The sequence below is a fragment of the Lonchura striata genome, chromosome 4, assembly GCF_050655825.1.
Source record: "Lonchura striata isolate lonStrDom1 chromosome 4, ASM5065582v1, whole genome shotgun sequence".
In the NCBI taxonomy this organism is placed as follows: domain Eukaryota; kingdom Metazoa; phylum Chordata; class Aves; order Passeriformes; family Estrildidae; genus Lonchura; species Lonchura striata.
This window is the reverse complement of record NC_140706.1, coordinates 49282451-49302518: the sequence shown is the minus strand read 5'-3', so window position 1 is coordinate 49302518 and position 20068 is coordinate 49282451. Positions and strand designations below refer to the sequence as shown.

At 38.1% G+C, this 20068-nt stretch overlaps 1 protein-coding gene across 5 annotated transcripts in view; it reads right to left on the bottom strand.

The window, feature by feature from the left end:
* Positions 1 to 20068, bottom strand: part of PPP3CA (protein phosphatase 3 catalytic subunit alpha) — a 170099-nt gene that overhangs the window by 9221 nt on the left and 140810 nt on the right. For all 5 annotated transcript variants that reach the window (XM_021531440.4, XM_021531441.4, XM_085579038.1 and 2 more), the window contains exons 9-11: positions 12397 to 12522; positions 9746 to 9820; positions 2280 to 2364 (exon numbers count right to left, since the gene is read on the bottom strand). In XM_021531440.4, coding sequence (XP_021387115.1) covers positions 2280 to 2364; positions 9746 to 9820; positions 12397 to 12522 — 286 coding nt within the window. The remainder of the gene's footprint in view (positions 1 to 2279; positions 2365 to 9745; positions 9821 to 12396; positions 12523 to 20068) is intronic.

Sequence of the window (20068 nt, the reverse complement as noted above, 5' to 3'; positions counted from 1 at the left end):
TAATTTCTATTTTCATCAAAGCTCATTTATAACATCTGAAACTCAAAACAATACTATTCTGATATCAATTTTTTTTCCACTAAAATGGCTGTAATTATTTCATTTACATTCAAGTTACATCCTCGAGGAAAGGGACCACTCGAGCCCAAAGAAGAGATGACTAAATTCTTTGCAGATGATCAGATTAGGTGCTAATCATTCAGAAAGATTTCAAGAATTAGTGAAATAAACTTCATAAAACACAATGACTCCAACAGGAACATCAAAGGTTTCCAGAGCAGGCTGGTATATAGACAGATGATAGATTATGGTGCTACTGCAGTCTTCTTAGGGTTACACACAACTACCTGACACTTGTGTCTTACCTGGATTATGCTGGCAGGACACAAAAAATATCCCAGGCTTTTCTACAGAAATAGTGTTTACAAGATTACCTTGTGAAGTTTTTACTGTCTAGCAGCCTGCCACCTAGCTGAGGAGAATCAGCCTTTCTCACAGAAAAAGAGAACAGGTATTCCCAGTGGTGGCTGGGATGAAATGTCATTCATCCCCCTGGAAGATTTGTCACCAAAATCATTGATTACAGGTACCTGTTTATTGCTGAATATGCCTCGGATCACAGTGAGAATGTGCTGTATTTGCTGGTTAAAGCTAATAGAGAACAAATCTACTCTTCATCTTCAGTTTTTCCTGCAAAGCTTTCAGAACCATCAATAATCAAGAGCTGTTAAAGACTGTAGTGGTTTTGCCTGGGGTAGACTTAATATGAGGCTTATACATATCATTGTAGGCAGAGCACATGCAGGAATTATTCTGTATCCCTCTTCCATCCTTGAAACCATTGAAAAGCATATGCCCTACAGATCCCTTTGAAAAAGTCTGACACATGGCTGATGTCAATCATCTATGAGTTGTAAAACCCCAAATATATCAGCTGATTATCCAGTTTCAGATCCTTCTGCTTATTAAAGTTCACAATTCTTGTGAACTAATCCTATTTTTAAAAAGGTAGTTCACAATGGAATACAGTAAATCCAGAAGCTGTGGTTCAAGGTTATGGGAGAAAGCCAAATTTCCCAAACTTTGTTTACTCAACTATCATTAGAGAAAAATAGTTGTGCTGTTTTATGAAGGTGGTAGCAGCCACCTCCAGGCTCCCTGCCAGACTTGGTACAGAGAAGCAGGTGGAAACATTTGATTGCTCCCCCATCTGGTTTAGGGAAATGCATAATGCTAAACTATTTTTTATGGGCACTGCTTTGAAGTAGCTCATGCATCACCAGTAAGTCACTTGTAACACTTTGGGATCCCCAGGTACAGTCCTCCATCTCAGTTTGCTATTTAAAGCTATGCTGCTGCACTCTGCAAGGCGTGGGTGAGCTGCTGTGCCCATGCAAACACCTACAGACAACCTGCCCACTGCTGGCATGCTGCATTCAAAGCAAGCAAGTTGGACAGTTTCCACTGAAATTAAATAGTAGATTACTCAAGTAACTATTTTATTTATTCTTCTTACATCAATCATGAAATCATAACAGTAAATGTTTTAGAATGCTCTTGATTTTTCATTAAGCATAATAGCCATCAACTGACTCCAGCAGACCAACATCCAGCTTCCTGAGGACAAAACTGCTTGCTGAAAGGGAGGGAGAACTGTATTTTCTATATTTAGACTTCAGCACAGTACAGCATGTTTTCTCTTCTGCTCAGAGACATCAAATGGAGAGTTCTAAACATTGGGTAGCAATTAGTTACTCATGTTCATGTGTTTGGGGGAGTGCAGCCCAAAGTGCTGTTGCCTGCACAGCCATTTCCTGGATTTCTAGGTAAATGACCCTACCACTTTCATCTTTAGTCATCGTTACTCGTGGCTGTGGCAACATCTGTGGGTGACAAAGTGTGACCGTTGACTTCTTTTTTAATGAGAGGTGATGTATAACATACCCTTTACCCATATTTAATGCTTGCCTCACAGTGGCTAAAAGTTAATTAGTAAAATTGGTCAGTAAAAGTTTTTTAAAAAGGTAATTGGATTTTTTTTTTCTGATTTTTTTGTCTTTTTTTATATTTGGCAAAAGCTCCAAGGAAGACTGTTCAGAGCCAAAATAAATAGCATCATTGTATAAATAAAACAATCTCTAAAAGGTTGCAGTAGAACCCAGTTGGGTGATACACTAAAATAGCAAATTTGCTATTTGATTAACAGTTGAGTGCTCTAATTAACCATTTTAAGATATCATTCAACACGAAAAAAAACCTAAACCAGCATAAAACCTTACCTTAGCACTGAGAAAACTCTAGCCATTTTTCCTATTGCTCGTATCTTGTTCCTTATAACCTCCTTTCGAGCAGCAGCTGTTGCGCCTATGGAAAAGATATTAAAAACTGTTATAGGGATTTGTAAACAATTCATCACTAAATACCCTCAACAATAAATACAAGAAACATCATATTAATGCTACAGTTGGCCAAACTAAGCCACATTTGTAATCAAGACTGAAAACACTTTTTCTCATTCCTAGCTAAAAATTATTCAAAGATAATACAACCTAAGGGCAGAGCCCTGGAAAAGAGCATGAGACAGCAGGGGTTGTGTTGGCTGGCAGTGGCAAAGAGTTCCACAGAGCAACTTCCTTTTAATCACTGCTATGGACTGCTCAAAATTACAATTGCTTTGAAATTTGTGAACTCACACAATACTCTGCCTTAAAAAAAAAAGGCATAGTGTAACATAGACTACAGTTTGGCTGAGTTTGAGGTGTACTTGTTACTTAGATATCATCAAAATCTGTACATGCAAGAGAGAACCACCTGGATGGAAAGAGCAAACAGTATTTATTATAAAGGATCCCCCACATCCCCAAGAAAATCTTCTGTTATACTCAGAAAAAGCAGTTTCATTAATTATCACAATCACAACACATACATCACAAAGATTTCTCCTAAAGGTTTCTGAAGGACAGCTAACCTGCCTGACAACTCCTGCCTGTTCAGACACCACTACACGTCACAGTAAAGCTTCCTTATTTGCTACTCCAAAATTCAAGGGCAAAAATGAAAATTTCCGTTTTCAAATCTTATCAAATTTTTAGAGCCTACCAGGGAAGATAAATCAGCAGAAAAGGGCAAAAATGAGGAGGAAAACATTAGTGAAGAATATGCTTGGATGAAACCAGATGAGTGGCAATGGAATCTGAACTGGCTTCAGCATGCAGCAATCCAACACCTCACAACACCACACACCATCTTTCCTGCCCTGAAAAACTCTTATGACAGGAACTCAAGGTCATGGAATTAATGACATCAATGGATTTTTTTCAGGATAGCCAAAGACTAAGGGGAATGATAACTGTGTGTTTATCTGCCAAAAACAGGAAAGGTGATGGTGCACTGGAAAACGTAAAATATTAAATGTTAAATATTAAAACATATAAAGATAAAAAGAGATAAGAACACTTGGGCATAAATACCTAATTCTAGACAATAAAGAATGGGAGAAACAGCTGTAATTCAGCTGTAACTAAATTAATGTAATATACTTTAAACAGCTTAATGAAAAGTTTAAGTAAAACAGAACTGATTCAGCTGGGTTCTCCAGGAACAGAAGGTGGTACCTTTCTGCCTCAGTACTATGATCTCACAGAACTGTACTCTCAAGACAGACAAGACATGGTTTTCAGCCTTTCCCATTCTGAAAACACTTAAACATGATTTGTCTTCGTTTCTTCCCCCTAAGCATCACAATCCCTACTTGCTTATTACAAGTCCACACTGCTCTGGTGTATCTTATAGGAATATTCAAAAAGTTGAACAGCAACTAAGACCACGTCTAGAATATTTGAGAACTGAAAACTGGAACTACAATTTATGACTGAAGTGAAATATAATGTCCTACACTTAAATAAAAAATAAGAATAGGAAAAGAACCCTTCCTTAATCATAAAACACAACAGGCTCAAAGGGAGTATTTTGTATCTCACTGATACACATAAAAGTTATTAAAAAATATACTTAAAAGAGTTTGGTCTCCACTGATTTTCCTAATGTAAAAAATCTCTGAAAATTACATATGTTTAGTAAATATTAGTAATAATTTTATTTATCCTCTCAGGCTTTATTAACGAATGCACCTGATATTCACAATGTTTTATTGCTCTGTTAGTTTTGACTGAGTATCACAAACCTCACAGTATGTGGATTTCTTGTAAATCTTAGACTTACATTCCAAGTGTGGCTAGTTCAATATTTTGACATTCACTATTACTGCCAAGCCTGATAAATTACTTGAACTACACTTAAGCACACATCTATGTGAAAGTAAATGGGTCAAAACCTACCAACTGGCTATAGGTAAAAGGGTTAATTTTAGCCCTTGCAAACATTGCCTGATATCCTCTTAAGATTCTACCTTCCTTTCTTAGAACCATAGACTCATTTAGGCTGGAAAATAACTTTAAAAGATCTTCCAGTATCTAAACAAACCCTTTTTGAATGAAGGAACTTTTAAAAAAAGTTTAAATTTGAAGTGTAAAAAGTATTTAGGGGTAATATAAAAGCTTTGAATCTTACTTCAGTGATTTAACAGGTTCTATCCATTGGATTTTGGATTGGTATCAAAACACAATTTGGAAGCTGGATATGAAGGATTTATATGAAAGGTAATTTAAATGCTCAGATTAAGAAGAACAACAAGGAAAAAATACTACAAATGCTGACAATACTCTGAGATGTAGGATTGAACAGATTTAAAACAATGCTGAGTAAAAAAGTCAACCCCAAACCTCTCACTGGTATCCTAATGTATATTATGTAGCTAAGCATAAGGAAAATTAATAAAACTTGAGCCTTCCAACTTATTGAATACCTTTCTGCTGTGCATAAATGGGATCTTCTTATGAATTCCAATGAGGGGAAAAGAAAAAGATCAGTGATGTACAGTGATGTAGAATGAAAATAAATAATACAGAACATTTTAAAGCATCAATGGAAATGTAACGTTTAAGTAAAGTCTGAAAAATAGAAAAGAAACAAATTAAGCAGAGAACATCCAAAAGGATAGAAACAGATTGAACATGAGAGGGGGGGAAAGAAAGAAGAACTTTTTCAACTTAAAGCTTTGTTAGTAGGTTTTGCAGGGAATTAACATGCAGGCAGGAGAACAGCAGGGGTGTCACCACCTGTTGAACACAGACTTTCTCCTACATTATTGCTGCTTCTTTGATAAAGCTAATCACTTCTCAAGAACAGCCCCACCCTGGCCACCTGGGGTGTGCCTGCATGATGAGCCTCTTCTGTTAGAAGGGTCAAACCGGCTCCTCCAGTTACCCCACAGAGCAGCTTGCAGTCACAGCCATGGCTGCTGCTCCTGCCAGCACCTGTGCCACCTGCGCTTGTCCAAATGCTCCAGCAGCTCTCCCTCAGCAAATTCAAATGCCACCACTGAGCAAAGTACTGCATTTTAAAATCAGCTCTTTGAGGGCAAGACAAGTGCAGCACTTGGTGCCCAGGCACAACTGCCCTGTGGCACGTGCTCTGGGGACACTGGGCATCTGGGGCATGCTGCTAGGTTGGTCCAGAGGCAGGCTGTCCAGAGCACACCGATGTGCCGTAATGCAGCTCACGGGAAAAGTGCTTTGGGAAACAACCACAGCTGGCCAAATCAGAGTGAATAATAAATACAAAGATCACATTAAAATGCCACTCTGTCACCAACTCACAGAAATTAAGTATGCACTGTAGCCCAGCCTTGCTGGTTTGGACCAAGAACAAATACAAACCACTGGGAGAACTCCTCCATTTCTCTCCCAGCTAAAAATCAACTCATTGGCAAGCTGAGACAATCTCATCAGGCAGCACCATTAAGATCTCTATCAAGATATTGGTAAGTAACAGACCTAAGGACAAAACCCTTGTTTTTGCTCTATCAGTCTCTGTTGGTTGCTGCTGAGATGGCTCCAGGAAGAGTTTATGTTACTAAGAAGATGTGGCAAATGTCACATACTACTGCTCACAGCAGAACCAGGTTGTGATTGGCAGGAGACATTTGACTTGGGAATTCTCTTTAGGTTGGAACTAGCACTGTACTGGGAAGCTGCTTTCCAACAAAGGAATGAATGCTGTAGGCTAATGGCTCTGGCTCTGACTGTGGCTTTTCTGTGAGAAGGCTGAGAGCTACAATGTTGAAGACAATATTAAAAAAAAAAAAAAATCCAAATAATTTAGGAGTGTCTTCATGCCAAATCATGGTAAGGATGCATACAAAGCAAGCAGTGCATTTGTGTCAAATTGTTTATTGCATTATTGTACCCTTTTAATTAGCAGTTTAGTTTATTCAATCAAATGCATGAGGCCAGAAATGTTGCTAATTAAAACAAAACAGAACTCTGACTGTATGCTCGCTAGGTAGAAGTATTTGCAGCTCCTGTTGCTAAGTGATATGTTTTATGCACAAACATACAGCACATGAACTAACATTTACCCAATAGATTTTTTTTTTCTGGATCAGATTATATTGCAACCACCACAGCAAACAGGAAAGAGAAAGTACAGCAAGAGGAAACTATCAGAGATAAGGAAACTTGACCTATCATGTTCTCTCATTTTTAAAGTGAGTGTAACCAAAAGGCCAATACAGGCCAGCAGGGACATATGGGATAAAGGGCATTAAGATATTTAGGCTTTTTTCACAGTAAGCTTACACAGAAACCGCCTACAACAAATTGATCAGATCCCCATGATGTGTTTCCTTAATGGGGAAAAAACAGTGAGGGGGCAGGGGAATAAAAAAAGGAAGACATGCTGTTGAGCATCCTGCTCATGGCTAGATGCAACATACATGACTCAGAACTAAAAATAATAAATAAAAAAGGGCTCACAAGAACACCATGCAGTGAAGTCAGGCAATACTTATGGGGCTTTGTTTTGAAGGAAGGAATGAAAGGGGAAGATAGAAGGCAAGAAAATGTAGAAGGTAATGAATGATCAGTGCAAACCATAGTGATGGACCATTCTCACTACATGTGGGAACCCAGGTCAGGGCATGTTCAAACTGCAAGGAGAAAAAGGAAATCAGCAGTGAGCCCTGAAAACTATTAATGATCTAAAAATAGCAATGATTTTTAAAAATCATTCCATAAAACAAAATGCATCTGCTGTTGGAGATATCGGGCATCTTCTATGGGAAATACTGCTAAAAAATATCAGCAGGTAAACAGGACTAGTCTTTCAAGGAAGATGGACAGAAATTACTGAGGAAGAAGGAAGAAGAGTGGAAATATTGAGCCACTACAAGTCTGTCAGGAGACAGTCCTTACAGAAACAGTTTTGATTTAAACTGGTAGTCATTCTGGTGTGTTTCACTGAGAACACAAATCAAACACAATTTGTACTTCTCTTCCCCAAAAGGCAAGGCTTTCAGGAAAAAAATAAAAAAAAGAAAAATGACAGGGAACTCAACTTGAGAGAAAGAGAATTTTTGTTTACTGTACAGATAAAAAATCAGAACCCAGTAAGAAATCATTACAGATATCAGCTTCTATTTAAATTTAAATCAACCTTAAATTTACTTTTATGTCTGAATCCTTCAGTCTCTTTCGTGTGTATGATCCCCATGAGCCTAACGTGTCCAATGGGCTGTAGGTAAAAGTGTGAGCCCACAGCAAGCTGCATCACCAGTGCCACAGAGCCCATTTTACAGCTCGAAGGGGACTGATTACCTGGGAAAGCAGACATGAATATATGTCACCTCTGGTTTTGAGCTACACGTGCTAGAGACAACTACATTTTATTATCTATTATCTTCCTTACCATAATGTTTTACACAGAGAAATCATTCATACAAAAAAACCTGAGAGCATATTTAGGTAACTGTGTTAGTGGTACAGTAGTAGGAATGGTTTAGTTATTCCTCAGCTGGAAACTTCCCTGCTGTTAGATATTGTTACACAGTACACACATGCGAGCCCAGAGGATTCCAGCCTGTCTCCCTGCTTAGACACCTGCACTGCTGCAAACTCCAAGTGTGGAGCAGGGCCATGGCAAAACTCCCAGGGAGGTGGGATGGGGGTTCACTCTCCTCTCAGAACCCCTAGCACCACCCTGGTTCTGATTCTGCTTTGGAAAACATGCCCTTGAACTGTAACCTAGGGATGGAATGATGACACTCCAACGTTTTAGAAAAAGAGTCCAGGCATCGATCTGTCTATTCCCAATGGAAGCTTACAGTACAACTTAAAAAGGAAGTATTAGGCCAAGGCTGAATTCATTTAGAAATCTTTTCCATAAAGTCTTTGCTTTGCAATCAGTGGAATTTCAGCTTGTGCTTAAGAGCTTTCCCGAGCCAAGGATTTTAAGCACATGGTTTGTTGCTACTGTATTTAACTTGACACAGTTTTTACTCATCTTATGCCTCCACACAATTTCACACGCTACTTTAATTACACAGTAGTGACTTATTTAAATTTCATGAGGAAAAAAAAAGGGGGCACAATATTCAAACATGTGTTTTCTTCTCTTCACTGATTACCAGTTTCAATAATTCAGTCTTTGTCCCAAGTCCTGCAAGATAATTGCTCATGTCCACAGTCTGTGGCTGATGCAGAACAGGGAATTCCATTAGGTTTTTCAGAATAAAATCAAAGTACTATCATCTATACCAGTCTTCTCTATCACAAATGAAACATTTTGCAAAACCTATGATCAAGCTTCCTGTTCCACAGGTTAAAAATAAATGCTTTGTAAGAGAATCTTAATTATTAATTACAACTTCATTAAATATTTGTCTTAAAGTTCTCCATTCTCCTAGTTTGTTCATTCATCCTGCCTAAAAACATCCTGAGAATATTCAGTAGTGTTGGATTTTTCCAGGTTCTTATTTTTAAAAATTATTTCTTAGCATTTCTGGCCTTTTCATGGATTCTTTTTGTTATATAGATTATCTGATTACTTTTCATAGATTTTTTTAAAACAATGAGAGCATTCAGAGTAGGAATGCCAGGGATACATGGGATTTTTTTCAGCTTTTCCCAATTGAGAAGGGATATTTTAGACAGCTAATATTTATTCTTGCAGAACCTAACAGAAAATGATGTCTAAGAAAATAAACTGACTTTTAAGAATCTACAAGTTTTAAGATACAAAGTACCATTTACAGTCAAGCCAACGGCTACAGGGCAACTAACCATCATATAAACTTCAACCCAAAGGATAACAGAACTGACCATTTCTCGGCAGAAATGCCAGGATAAAAAAAATTCTATCTGTGTTTATATGCTTAATTATAATGCCTTTTAGACACTCAGATGCATCAAAAGAAGTGACTAAAGAAATACCTCAAGTACAAGTCTTTGGAAGTTGCAGCACCTGTATTTTGGGAAGGAGCTCTGCAGGAAGCTTTCTTCATTGCAGGAAGAATATTTAATTGACATAATTAAACTCACGATGAGAATGCCCATCATCTTTTGCTTGAAATCATCTGACCCCTTCATGACAACACAACACAGATTTTGTGGAGGGAAATGCAGGTTTTTTAACCAGAAGACTGGGATAAAGAAAAGATTTAGAACAGGGCAGATCCATTAATTCTTTCTGAAGCATAACAGAAGCAAATCCCTTGGAGTCTAGCACAATAGTTGCTTTCAGTGGCATAGAACTCAACTGGGACTCAGAAAATTATTTCACGGTTAGTAAATAAATTTTTAAAGTAATTCCAAGGCAAACAATCTCAACCAAAGACAGAGGTTCTTACCATCAAATCCATCTTCCTCTGTTCCCAGCTCATCATCTGAGCAGATGTTCAGCACGTTTACCAACATCTCTGTCACTAAAATGGAAAACAAGTGCAAAATATTGATATTAAGCTTCCCTGGTCTGAGAGAGAGCCAGCTCCAGCTGTAGTAGTGTGAACAAAAATTCTGCACAATAATAACACCCACTTTTTAAATATCAGGACCTGCAGCATTAGAAGCTGAAAGTGTCTTATGTAGCTAATAAAAAGTACAAGTTTGCACAATTTTTTTTCCAAAGACAATGAACAAAACAGACTTAAAAAAAAAATCTTCTAATGATCTCTCTTTTTGCAGCTGTCAGTGATGTAGGTAACATTTGTTTTCTCCCCCTCAACACATTTTTGCCTTTCACTCAACTTGGATAACCAAGTGACACCTTTTCTCTTGCTCCTAATGGGAACATTCCAGTGGAAAAAGGTGTAACAAGAGGGATCATAGAGTATTTCTTTATTTTTCTAGGTTTTGGACACTAGTTCCAGTTCATTAAAACATTAATCTTTGTAAGATGTCCTCAGTGTCCCTTGAATTCCAGTACAAATAGACCAGAAGAGGTAGAACTATTCTATATTCAACAGATAAATTATTATTGGAGAATTTAGACCATATTCAGCTTGCTTACTTTTTTACTTGAGCATGAAAAGATCAGCCACAGGCTGTTCTTACCCTGGTCTCATTTCTTTCCAGAGGGACAACTGTGAGACACTAACCAGAGAGCACAGAGTTAAGAGCAGTGAAAAAACCAATCACAGCTAAAATCAAAACCAAGAAAATGCAACTTGGAGAACAAAAAGGCCAACGTTATGAAGTAAAATATGAAGCAATTAGCAGATTAAGAAAAACTTCACTATACCTACATGTAGTAAGCAGCATTAAAAGTGTTACCAAGTTTGTCTAACTTTGTACTAGCTACACAGGTTGAAAGTTCAAATTTTTTAGTCAAGTAGTTATTAAAATCCTCTTCTGTAACTACTATGAAGGCTTGGAAAATTAGAAGGGTGGGACAAAGCTAGATTTTTTTTCCCTACTTTAGTGAAGGATTTAATATTTTCCTCTGACAGTATTAGTGGAAAGACTTTCCACATTAACAACAACCACTGAAGCTAACAGCTTCCTACCTTGGTTGGCCTTTGAGGGAAAAAAATCTATATTAAAAAAAAAAAAAGGAAATAAATAACAAGTTGTATAGAACACCAATTCTTACAACCTTGAATACTGCTTTGCATAGAAAAGAAAACACTGATTTCACTTCTTTGGGCTCTGAAATTTCCAAGAAATTGCTAAGTGTGACCACTGGAAGACATGAAGGAGAAAAAAACACCCCCAAGACGTAAGAAGAATGAAGAACAGCATGGTCTCAGAACCTCAACAATTGTGACCATGCGTCCTGCAGCCCCACCTGAGCAGGCTGCTGATGGGAAGCCTCTGAAAAGTGACCTTACAGAACATCTTGCAGGACTGCAACGTGTGTGGAGAACACACCCCACCTAAAAACAGCCTGGCTGAATTTATGGCCAAAGAAAATGAAAGCGTTTTATCTGCTTCTCAAGAGTCGGCAACATGCATCAGTGAGGATTATGTAATGTCTCCATTAGTGCAAGCAGCTGCCTATTCTTTGTTAATCCCTGCTTCATTGTCTAGCTGCTTTGTTCACAGAGACCTCAGGTGTTTCCCCAGCAGCTTTCCTCAAACAAAAGAGTAGCTCAAAACAAAGCTGGTCATGACTGCAGGTAGGAGACACAGCTGGCTGCCTATTAAGAGAGAACTGTTACTCCAAGCAGCTTTTAAGAGTTTATAAGAGTTTTCTGGCAATAATTGCTGTTGCAGCAATACTCTGTAATGGATGGATCAAAGCAAGCTTCATCTTGGGCACTGAATAAATGACTTGGGGTTTAGGCAGTTTGTATTTTGTATTAATTTAATATGTTAGACCAAAGTGTTTTCATGCCTTTTGTGTGCTTGCCATTCACAGCATGAAGCTGCATTTAGGCAACATCAAGAGCATCAGGTTTCAATAAAATATCATTTGTGTTCTTTAGACTCTTTTTGCCAGCGATGAGGCACCACATGTCCTGTACAGAGAAGGGGCTGAGGAACAGGTTTTTATTGCTACTGGCATGCCTCTACTCTCTCCAGGAACAGTTAGCCAGACTGGTTCTTAATATCACCAGCTCTGTGTTTATTGATGAAAAAGCAAGCCACTCATAAAGGTAATGTGAGTAAAGACATAACCCCATGTTATGTTGAGACATCCACTCAGCAGCAAGGGAATGTTCAAGAGCTTATAACGGAAAAAAAATTAGAATTTTGTTTAGTGAATGCACCTCTGGGCTGCAATGCCATAAAATCTATTTCTGCAGCAGAAAGTTAAAGGCATCATCACCTAGAAAGAGTGGAAATTATAAAAAAATATGAGAAGTGTGATTATATGAAAAGTGTGATTAACCACTGGTAATTGCTTACACGTCTGAACCCGATTTCTACAACTTTATCTTCAAAAACAAGACATCTGTCTTCAAATTATTCTTGCCCTTTAAAATAAATGAGGCCACATGTACAGTGACTAAGAAACCATTTTGCAGTTTTTATTAACAGAACTGATTTACATACATACCCTTCTCACCAACAAATGGCAAGGACCAGGTAAACACATCCATGAAGTTTGGAAGCCAGTATGGATGAGGGGAGCAGTTGAACTGCCTGATATTCATAACATTGTTCTCATATTTCAATACTGCAGCTGGAAAGAAGAAAGAAAAGAAACTGAAGAGACATCAGCCATGTGTGTGACTGGCTACCAGACCAGGAATGCTGACAGCATGCACAGCCCACAGAGCTGTTCACCAGCTTCCACCCACTTGATCCAGTGGCACCACCTGAATGCTAGTTATAGTAGGATAAAGCCTCATTGAAGTAGAAAGCCATTTGCAGTCTGAAAGCAGTGTCAACAGCTTTCCCTGTCACTAAGATGGGCTGGTAAGTGAATTAATATCTCTGAGTAGTCAAGAACGTGAGCTCTGGGATCCACCACCAGTGAGGAATGAAGCAGAGTATTTAGAGCCCCCCCACTTCACACAGTTATCTGAGCTCCTCACAACCATGCTTTGGAGATAACAGAAGAAAGCATTTATGACTCAGAGTCTGAACACTGCTCTTCTGATGGACATTTTCAACATATTTCATTCACATTATTGTACCTGAGATGACATTTGCTTCTCACATTATGCAAACTCTGGGCACGCAAGACTGCGCTCCCTATAATATGAATCAATACTAATACAATTTTTCTTGAACCATTTAACATTCTCATCATTCTTATCAACACACAAACACACAGACTGCATCTGTTCACAAGCAGAAATATAGATATTTATGCCACATCCACTTTTTAAAGCACTGCACCAAGTTCAGTGTTAACTTTTATTAATGGACTTCAGGCTCATATATGAAATGGTAATCCGAAAAGGTAACTTTGAGATTATCACCAAAGTGACTTAAATTCTTTAAACAATGCTGTTACAGGAGACTGCATGCAGGATATTGAATCAACACAAGCAACAAAAAAGGTCAACAAAAGATGTATCATTCTATGCTTTCCCCTTTCCTCCAGCCCTCCCACTTCCATCTCCCAAGGGAGGAATGTAGTTCCAGGGAGTGGTTATAACTTAATAGCCAGCAACAAAGGTGCACAACTGCAATGCGAGACAGCATTGTAGGAAATGCAGTGTTGGCTGAAGGGGCTGAACAATTTCTTCTGAGTATTTCTCTTTTTACTGACTGTATGTCAATAAGAGAAGAAGCCTTTTTTTTGTGCACTAGGCTGTTGCTTCACAAATATTTAATAGGATATTAAATGTCTTCCATTTTGTGGTCAATGACAGAGTCCAGAGCAACCTGGGAGTTTCTGAAACATAATGACAGACACAGAAAAGCTTGCTAGCAATAATGTGAACTTTTGCCAGGCAGACACCCTCCATTTAAATAAACCACATTTGACTCTTGCACTATTTCCAGTCTGACAACTGGCAGTGAATCTGCTGCTCAGTAGAAGAAAAAAATGGCTTAATATTGCTATTAGTAAAAATGCGAAAACTAGTGTCAATGCTCAGAATATTTCCAACAGATTTTGGCTGAAATCACATACAGCAGATCGCAAATCATTCTTCTTCTATTACTGTGACACAATTGCATAATAAAAGTAAATAGTTTGTGGCTTTACAGGAAAAAAATTAATCAAAACCACACAAAAAGAACCACTTAATGCTTGTAAAGATTCATTTAGGACTAAAACTTCAAATTCATCATCTTAGTGAGCTGAGGTAGTGCCCCTCCCCACTACTTCTTCAATTTATCTATTAAGTCTATTTCTAAATTCTGTGAAATTTGAATAAAAAATCATTTTCACAGGGAACTTCTAAAATTGTCCTCTGAAAAAGCCTGAACCCTATGCAGAACAGTTGCAAAACAAAATTAAATAAAAACGGCTTTAGTTGGGTTGTTTCCTTTGGACGTAAGGTAATTTAGGATTACTATAATAAAAATATCCTCACAACACCTTATTAACTTATATACCTGAATATCTTACAAAAGAAAGTTTCGATAATAGTTCCGATAATTAAAGAAAATTCTCCCCCATAAACGGCCTATACATCTCCTCAAGAAATTACTTCAAAATAACTTTATACAATAAAGCAGGCTAATAACAGAGCAGCCTTCTAAAATAACCCTCCTCTTAAAAGAATCAAATAAAATAGGGTAGTTACCAATATCACAAATACTTTTTGGCATTTTAAATTAAAAATCTATAATTTACAAGCACAATGCACACAAAATATTTTTATTAGCTAAGTAATGAAGATGATATTTAACATGAAGCAAATCAGCTCTTGTCATGAATGTAGAGTTCTGATTACTACTTAGTAGTCAGAAGAGGAAAACTTCCCCTGGACCAAATAGAAAATGCTTCTCAGGCAACAGCAGGAGTTTCCCTGAGCTTATCTGCCACTATGCTTTCTTTTGGTCATAGCTTTCTTCTTCCTCTCAGTTGGGGAGAAAAGATCGGGGCTTTCACCTCTGCTTCGTTCCTTAGTCCACATTAGCTTGATGCCCAAGAAGCTACAGGGGAACCAGCAGCATTGAAAGAGTGCACAGCTTTTGAAGGTTACAAGAGTGGAGGTCACACAGTCGCTGATGGAAGAGACAGAAGTGGGATGTGCTCCTTTGGTTATGAAACCAAAGAGGAAAAAGGAAAAAGAGAGGAAAACCTGACTCTGTCCAACATTTGCTTATTATTCCAGGCTGCAGTCTCGATACTTTTCTTTCCAAACACATACTCAGACAGATGCTAGCAGTCCAAGCCACCAGCCATTATCATGTATAATCACCAACCAGAGCAAGAATCTTATTTTATTATTCTTAACAGACACACACATTTTAACCTAATTTTGATAGTTGCTGCTGTAAATAAGTTTTAAAAGCTAATGTTTCGTAAAGTGAAGATGTGCAGATAGCCCAAATGACATTACACTTCTTTCCAATGCTGGTAAACTGAGATAGTGGATGCTGAAATCACATCAGAGTGAAATGAAACACTAATGCAGCAGGCAAAGGGCCATTTAGCTTGAAGCATTTAACAGATCTACCCTAAGGCTGGAAATACAGGTGTTGAAAACTGTGCAGGTAAGAAACCTCCTTCCTTCGGCTAGAAATGGAGTCAACCCTTCTAATCTTTTCAGGGCTAGATACAGCAGTTACTGCTGCCCCTCCTTGATCTCCCTCAGTTAAAGATGAGCCTGGAACAACTGTGTCACACCTGTCACATCTGAGTGGATGTCTCGGACCCTCTGGCATCTCAAATGGGGCTTCAAAAGATTATATATTTGCAGGTAGGTTAAAGCCTGAAGCCATGTGAACAACATTAAACTGTGTGACAGATAACTCAGAATTTCTCAAAGACATTACATATCCTGCTTCAAGGTCTGCCAAATAATTTTTAAGTGTAAATTAATTGATAACATTTCAATCAGAAAAAAAATAATCAGAGGAAAAAAATAATGAGCTCAGTTCTTAGAAATACTAGCCCAGAATATTTTTAGATGAACAACCTATAAATATTTTTAGCAAACAATTTAACAAATTTTCTTGTAATTTTCTTTCAGAAAACTTATCCTGCATTTAGAAAATGAATCAGTGAAAAGTCGCTCAAATTCTTCACACCTAAGAAAGAATTTCAATTTCTGATTTAATGCCAAATTAACTTCAGCATTAACTGTACAACTGGGAACAATGCCTTCTCAATAAGAGTTGCTAAGTAACCACAGCATTTTCTGCCCAAGTCAGGTTAGGGATAAGGGTTAGTAAAATGCTCAAGGAGTTTAAATATTATCAAAGGACAAAAAATTATTTACAGTACAAGGTAATTGTCTAAATAATCCAGTACAGAAGCAAAGATAACTGTAGGTGGAAATATCTTTCCTTATAAAATGTTAAAGATTTTTATTTTACATGTGCAACTGCATGTTGCAAAGAAACAGCAGAATAACATTCGAGATTTACTCAACAGACTGCAAAAATCATTTCTGGCAAACTTCTCTGCATCAGCAATGAGATGGCCTAGATACCCAGACAATTCTTCTTTAAAAGCTTTTGTTTCCGTGAGAAGAACTCATGACAGCAGCAGAGATAAGGCATTAAAGATAACTGACAGGCAGAGGTTACATCTCTCTTCTTTCCCACAAAGTGCTAATATTTCTCAGTGATCATCCTTGTCTTCCAGGTATACTGCTCTGATTTTTTCTGGGTGAAAATAATTTTCCCGTTAGATCCATCTGGATCAAGTACACTTCTCCATGGTATACTTCATGCTGATACTTTATACACACTTCACTGACATATAACTTACGATACATTAACAGACATACAGATTTACAGATGGTTTTCATTTCTCTACTATCCCAAACTGACTGCATACTGACTTTTCTTTCCTGCTTTTCTTTTCGGAAACAATCCATGCATGTTGCAGCATGTTGGAAGAAACTTCATGCTGGGGATTTTTTTCGATAACTTTGTATTCTCTGCTGGTTTCCTCTCCACTACAAAATCTAATCTTTTAAAAATGTTCAAAAGGTAACAGTCTATCTTTAAACAGCAAGTTAAAATTGCTCACTCAGCCAAAAAGCACACACTTACTGATGTGACAGCCAGACACAAAAATGCCAGTATTACCAGTGTTTTATGAGTAACTTTTCTGCCTCTATAGAACTTCTGTAGCATCTTTCACTTGTTTTTTTTTTTTAATTTTTTGGGGGGTGTGCATAAACAGCATTACAGTGAGCCCTAATTAAGAAATTAGACTGTAAGAAATACTGAATGCAGGAATGAAAGTTCAGACAAAATACAAGGCCAGATCATACCACAAGGTAATTTTTGGCACCGTCTTATTCTGTTGCTATTGAGAATTTCTTGTAGTTATGGGCACCCTGAAGCCCCTGGAGCCCACAGGCAAATCTGTACTTACACAGCTTTCTCAAAGTTTCTTGATCAGCACAGATGATCTCTGAGGCCCTGAAGTCACTGGTAACTACCACAATCCAATTAACATTTATCTTCTTGCATAAGCTTTCTCTCCAGAAGCAGTAGTCTGAGAAGAATCACCAATGTATTGGGGTATTTCTTGTAACGAGTACTAATAACAATCTTTGAGTATCTTTATGATTTTTAATAAAATAAATGAAAGCAGAAATGTTTGAGGAAGCTATGAAGATACTGAACAGTAGCTCAGAAGTTGTCAAAAACCATATAAAAATTCCCTCCCTTTGCCAATGCTTTCCATTATAATGAATATGGAAGGAATTAGTAACAGTAATGGAGAAGGATAATAATGGAAAAAGGAGGACACAAGGCTCCCAATATCGAGGCAGTTTCTGAGTCTCTGAATCACTCCCTGAAAGCCTCTGCCTCTGTCTCCATTAATTATAGAGGGAAGCCCTGATAGGAGCCTCCCAATTGCAAAACCTCACGCTGGCACATGAAGCTCTGTGCGTGTGACCTGGGGCTGTGACAGGAGCCACAGCCACGTGGCACACGGGTAACACACAAAGCCTGCACGAGGCCACAGCCAGCAACCAGAGGGATACTGAAACCTCCCTTCGATGCCAGAAGCCAGCACAACCAGAAGAGGTGGGTCAGCACTGTGAGACAGCCCATGCAGAGCTCCATGGCAGCATTATTAACAGCAGATTTGCTGAACACAGGCTTGTTTGGGTAGCTTATCTTATCCTGTATCAGGTATCTACTCAGGTACCTACTCCTGTCAAACCTTCTTTTGCACCGAGATCCGTGCCTCCCTACTACTTTTTGAGAACGTATCTGATGCCAGATCTAATCCCATGGCTGCTCTCCAACAGGGACTGAAGAAGCCCTTGGATAAAGTTGGCAAACAGGTCTACTCCTGAAGTACTTTGAAAAAGCTCAAGAAACTACATCTGCTTTAATGGGTGTGAGAACTATCAATCCAGGGTAGAAAATAAGCATTCCTAGCCTCTTGTAGCTTTTAAAAAAATTATTTATCCTATACAATACTGCATTTAAAAATGACCCATTTCATGTCAGCGGGAGCTGAAGCCCCTCAGGAATTTATTCAGGGTGACTTTGTTGGATGACAACCAGAGGAACACTGAGAATACATACTAGACATACTAGTAGGAGAGTAACTCCTTTTCCAGGTACTGACAGTAACCAAACCTCCAGATGACCTGTAAAAATCAATCAGGTTCTGCACCAGTGCATGATGAGTCAGCTAGAGCAACAGCCCTGACAACCCCTCTGGATGGAAATACCTTCCTTTTTCTCCTGAAATCAGTCAAACTCTGCTCTCAGTTAATTCATTTGCTGCAAACCAAGGAGGCCAACAAGTAGCCTGTTCTGGACTCACTCTATATGATAGTAAGTTTTTTCCTTGAAGAGGGAAGCAAGCACACAGACATTATCCAGATAAAGACGTATGAGCAATACAGCATGATAAACTATGCATGATGTACTTTAAATGCCAAGAGCCAGTGCAATCAGTCACGTGAAATAATGTGCCAAAACTTCTAATGAGAGAAAAGGAGGCAGATAAACTCAATGGAGATCATTACAAAGCTGCTAAAGGTCAGCCTCTGAATTTACAAGTAGTTATATATTAAGGAGTGGCACAGGGGTGCTGATGTGGCATCAGTGCTGATTTGTCTGCACTCACTCTGAGCAGGTATCGCTGGCAGTGCACACCAACTCCAGCTGTGGACACAGATAAGCTCTCAGCAAATGGTGCACAGCTTTCCATCAAAATAGACTTTCCACCACCTGTAAGACCTGCCTGCCACAGTGGAGTATCCTGGAGGAAGGGAAATGACCCACTCATTGGAAATTGAGATAACAGAGAGGCACTTCTCTTTACCACCCAAACTCTGTGGTTTCAAATTCAAGGTTTTGAACATTGCAAATTATTGCTTTCCTTTTAACATTTGCCTTCAAGACAAACTTTTACATAATTCACCCATTGCCTTCATCACACAGATATGCTTCCATGCCTAAGAAACAAAAGGTGAACACCTTCTACCACCTTCCTTGTACAAACTTGTGATCCCTCAGCCTTTGACCCAAAGCAGCCAACCAGGAGAGTAAACACACTTCTCCACCAATAGTAATGATCCTACCAAGAAAATGAACACATTCCTTACTTTATCCTACACTTCTTAGGCTGCTAGCAGAGCCCCATGATCATTAACTTTTACAAAAGTAGTTAATGATGGTTCTGCTTGCATGGTTTTGCAGAATAACATATTAATTTTTCCACAACTTAACAGGCATATTGAGAAATCTGAGGTGTACAAACCCCATTATCTAGCAGTGAAGTGTTTCCTTTCCTTGAATAGAGTTCATGGCATAAAAGCTTTTACATTATAAATTTTATAATGCAAAATGATGCCTGAAGAAAGCTTTCTTTTGCAAGTGTAAAAAGAAGTATTGCTTATTTCCTCTGCAAACAAGCATCTAGGTTAAAAATATCCCTTCACAAGAGAAACTGATCTCTTTGCTAGGAAGTAACTTTCAAGAATATAACTGAGAAAGAATTATTTTACTTTCTTCACAGAGAAACACAAATAATTTTATCATTATGGGGACTAGGAGAAAGTATACAATACTGCTCATTTCAAGATACAGGAGGACACATTTATTAGAAAAAAATAATTTTAGAAACATGATTCTTTTTTCCAATTCATTAGAAATTTCTGGGAATACAATAA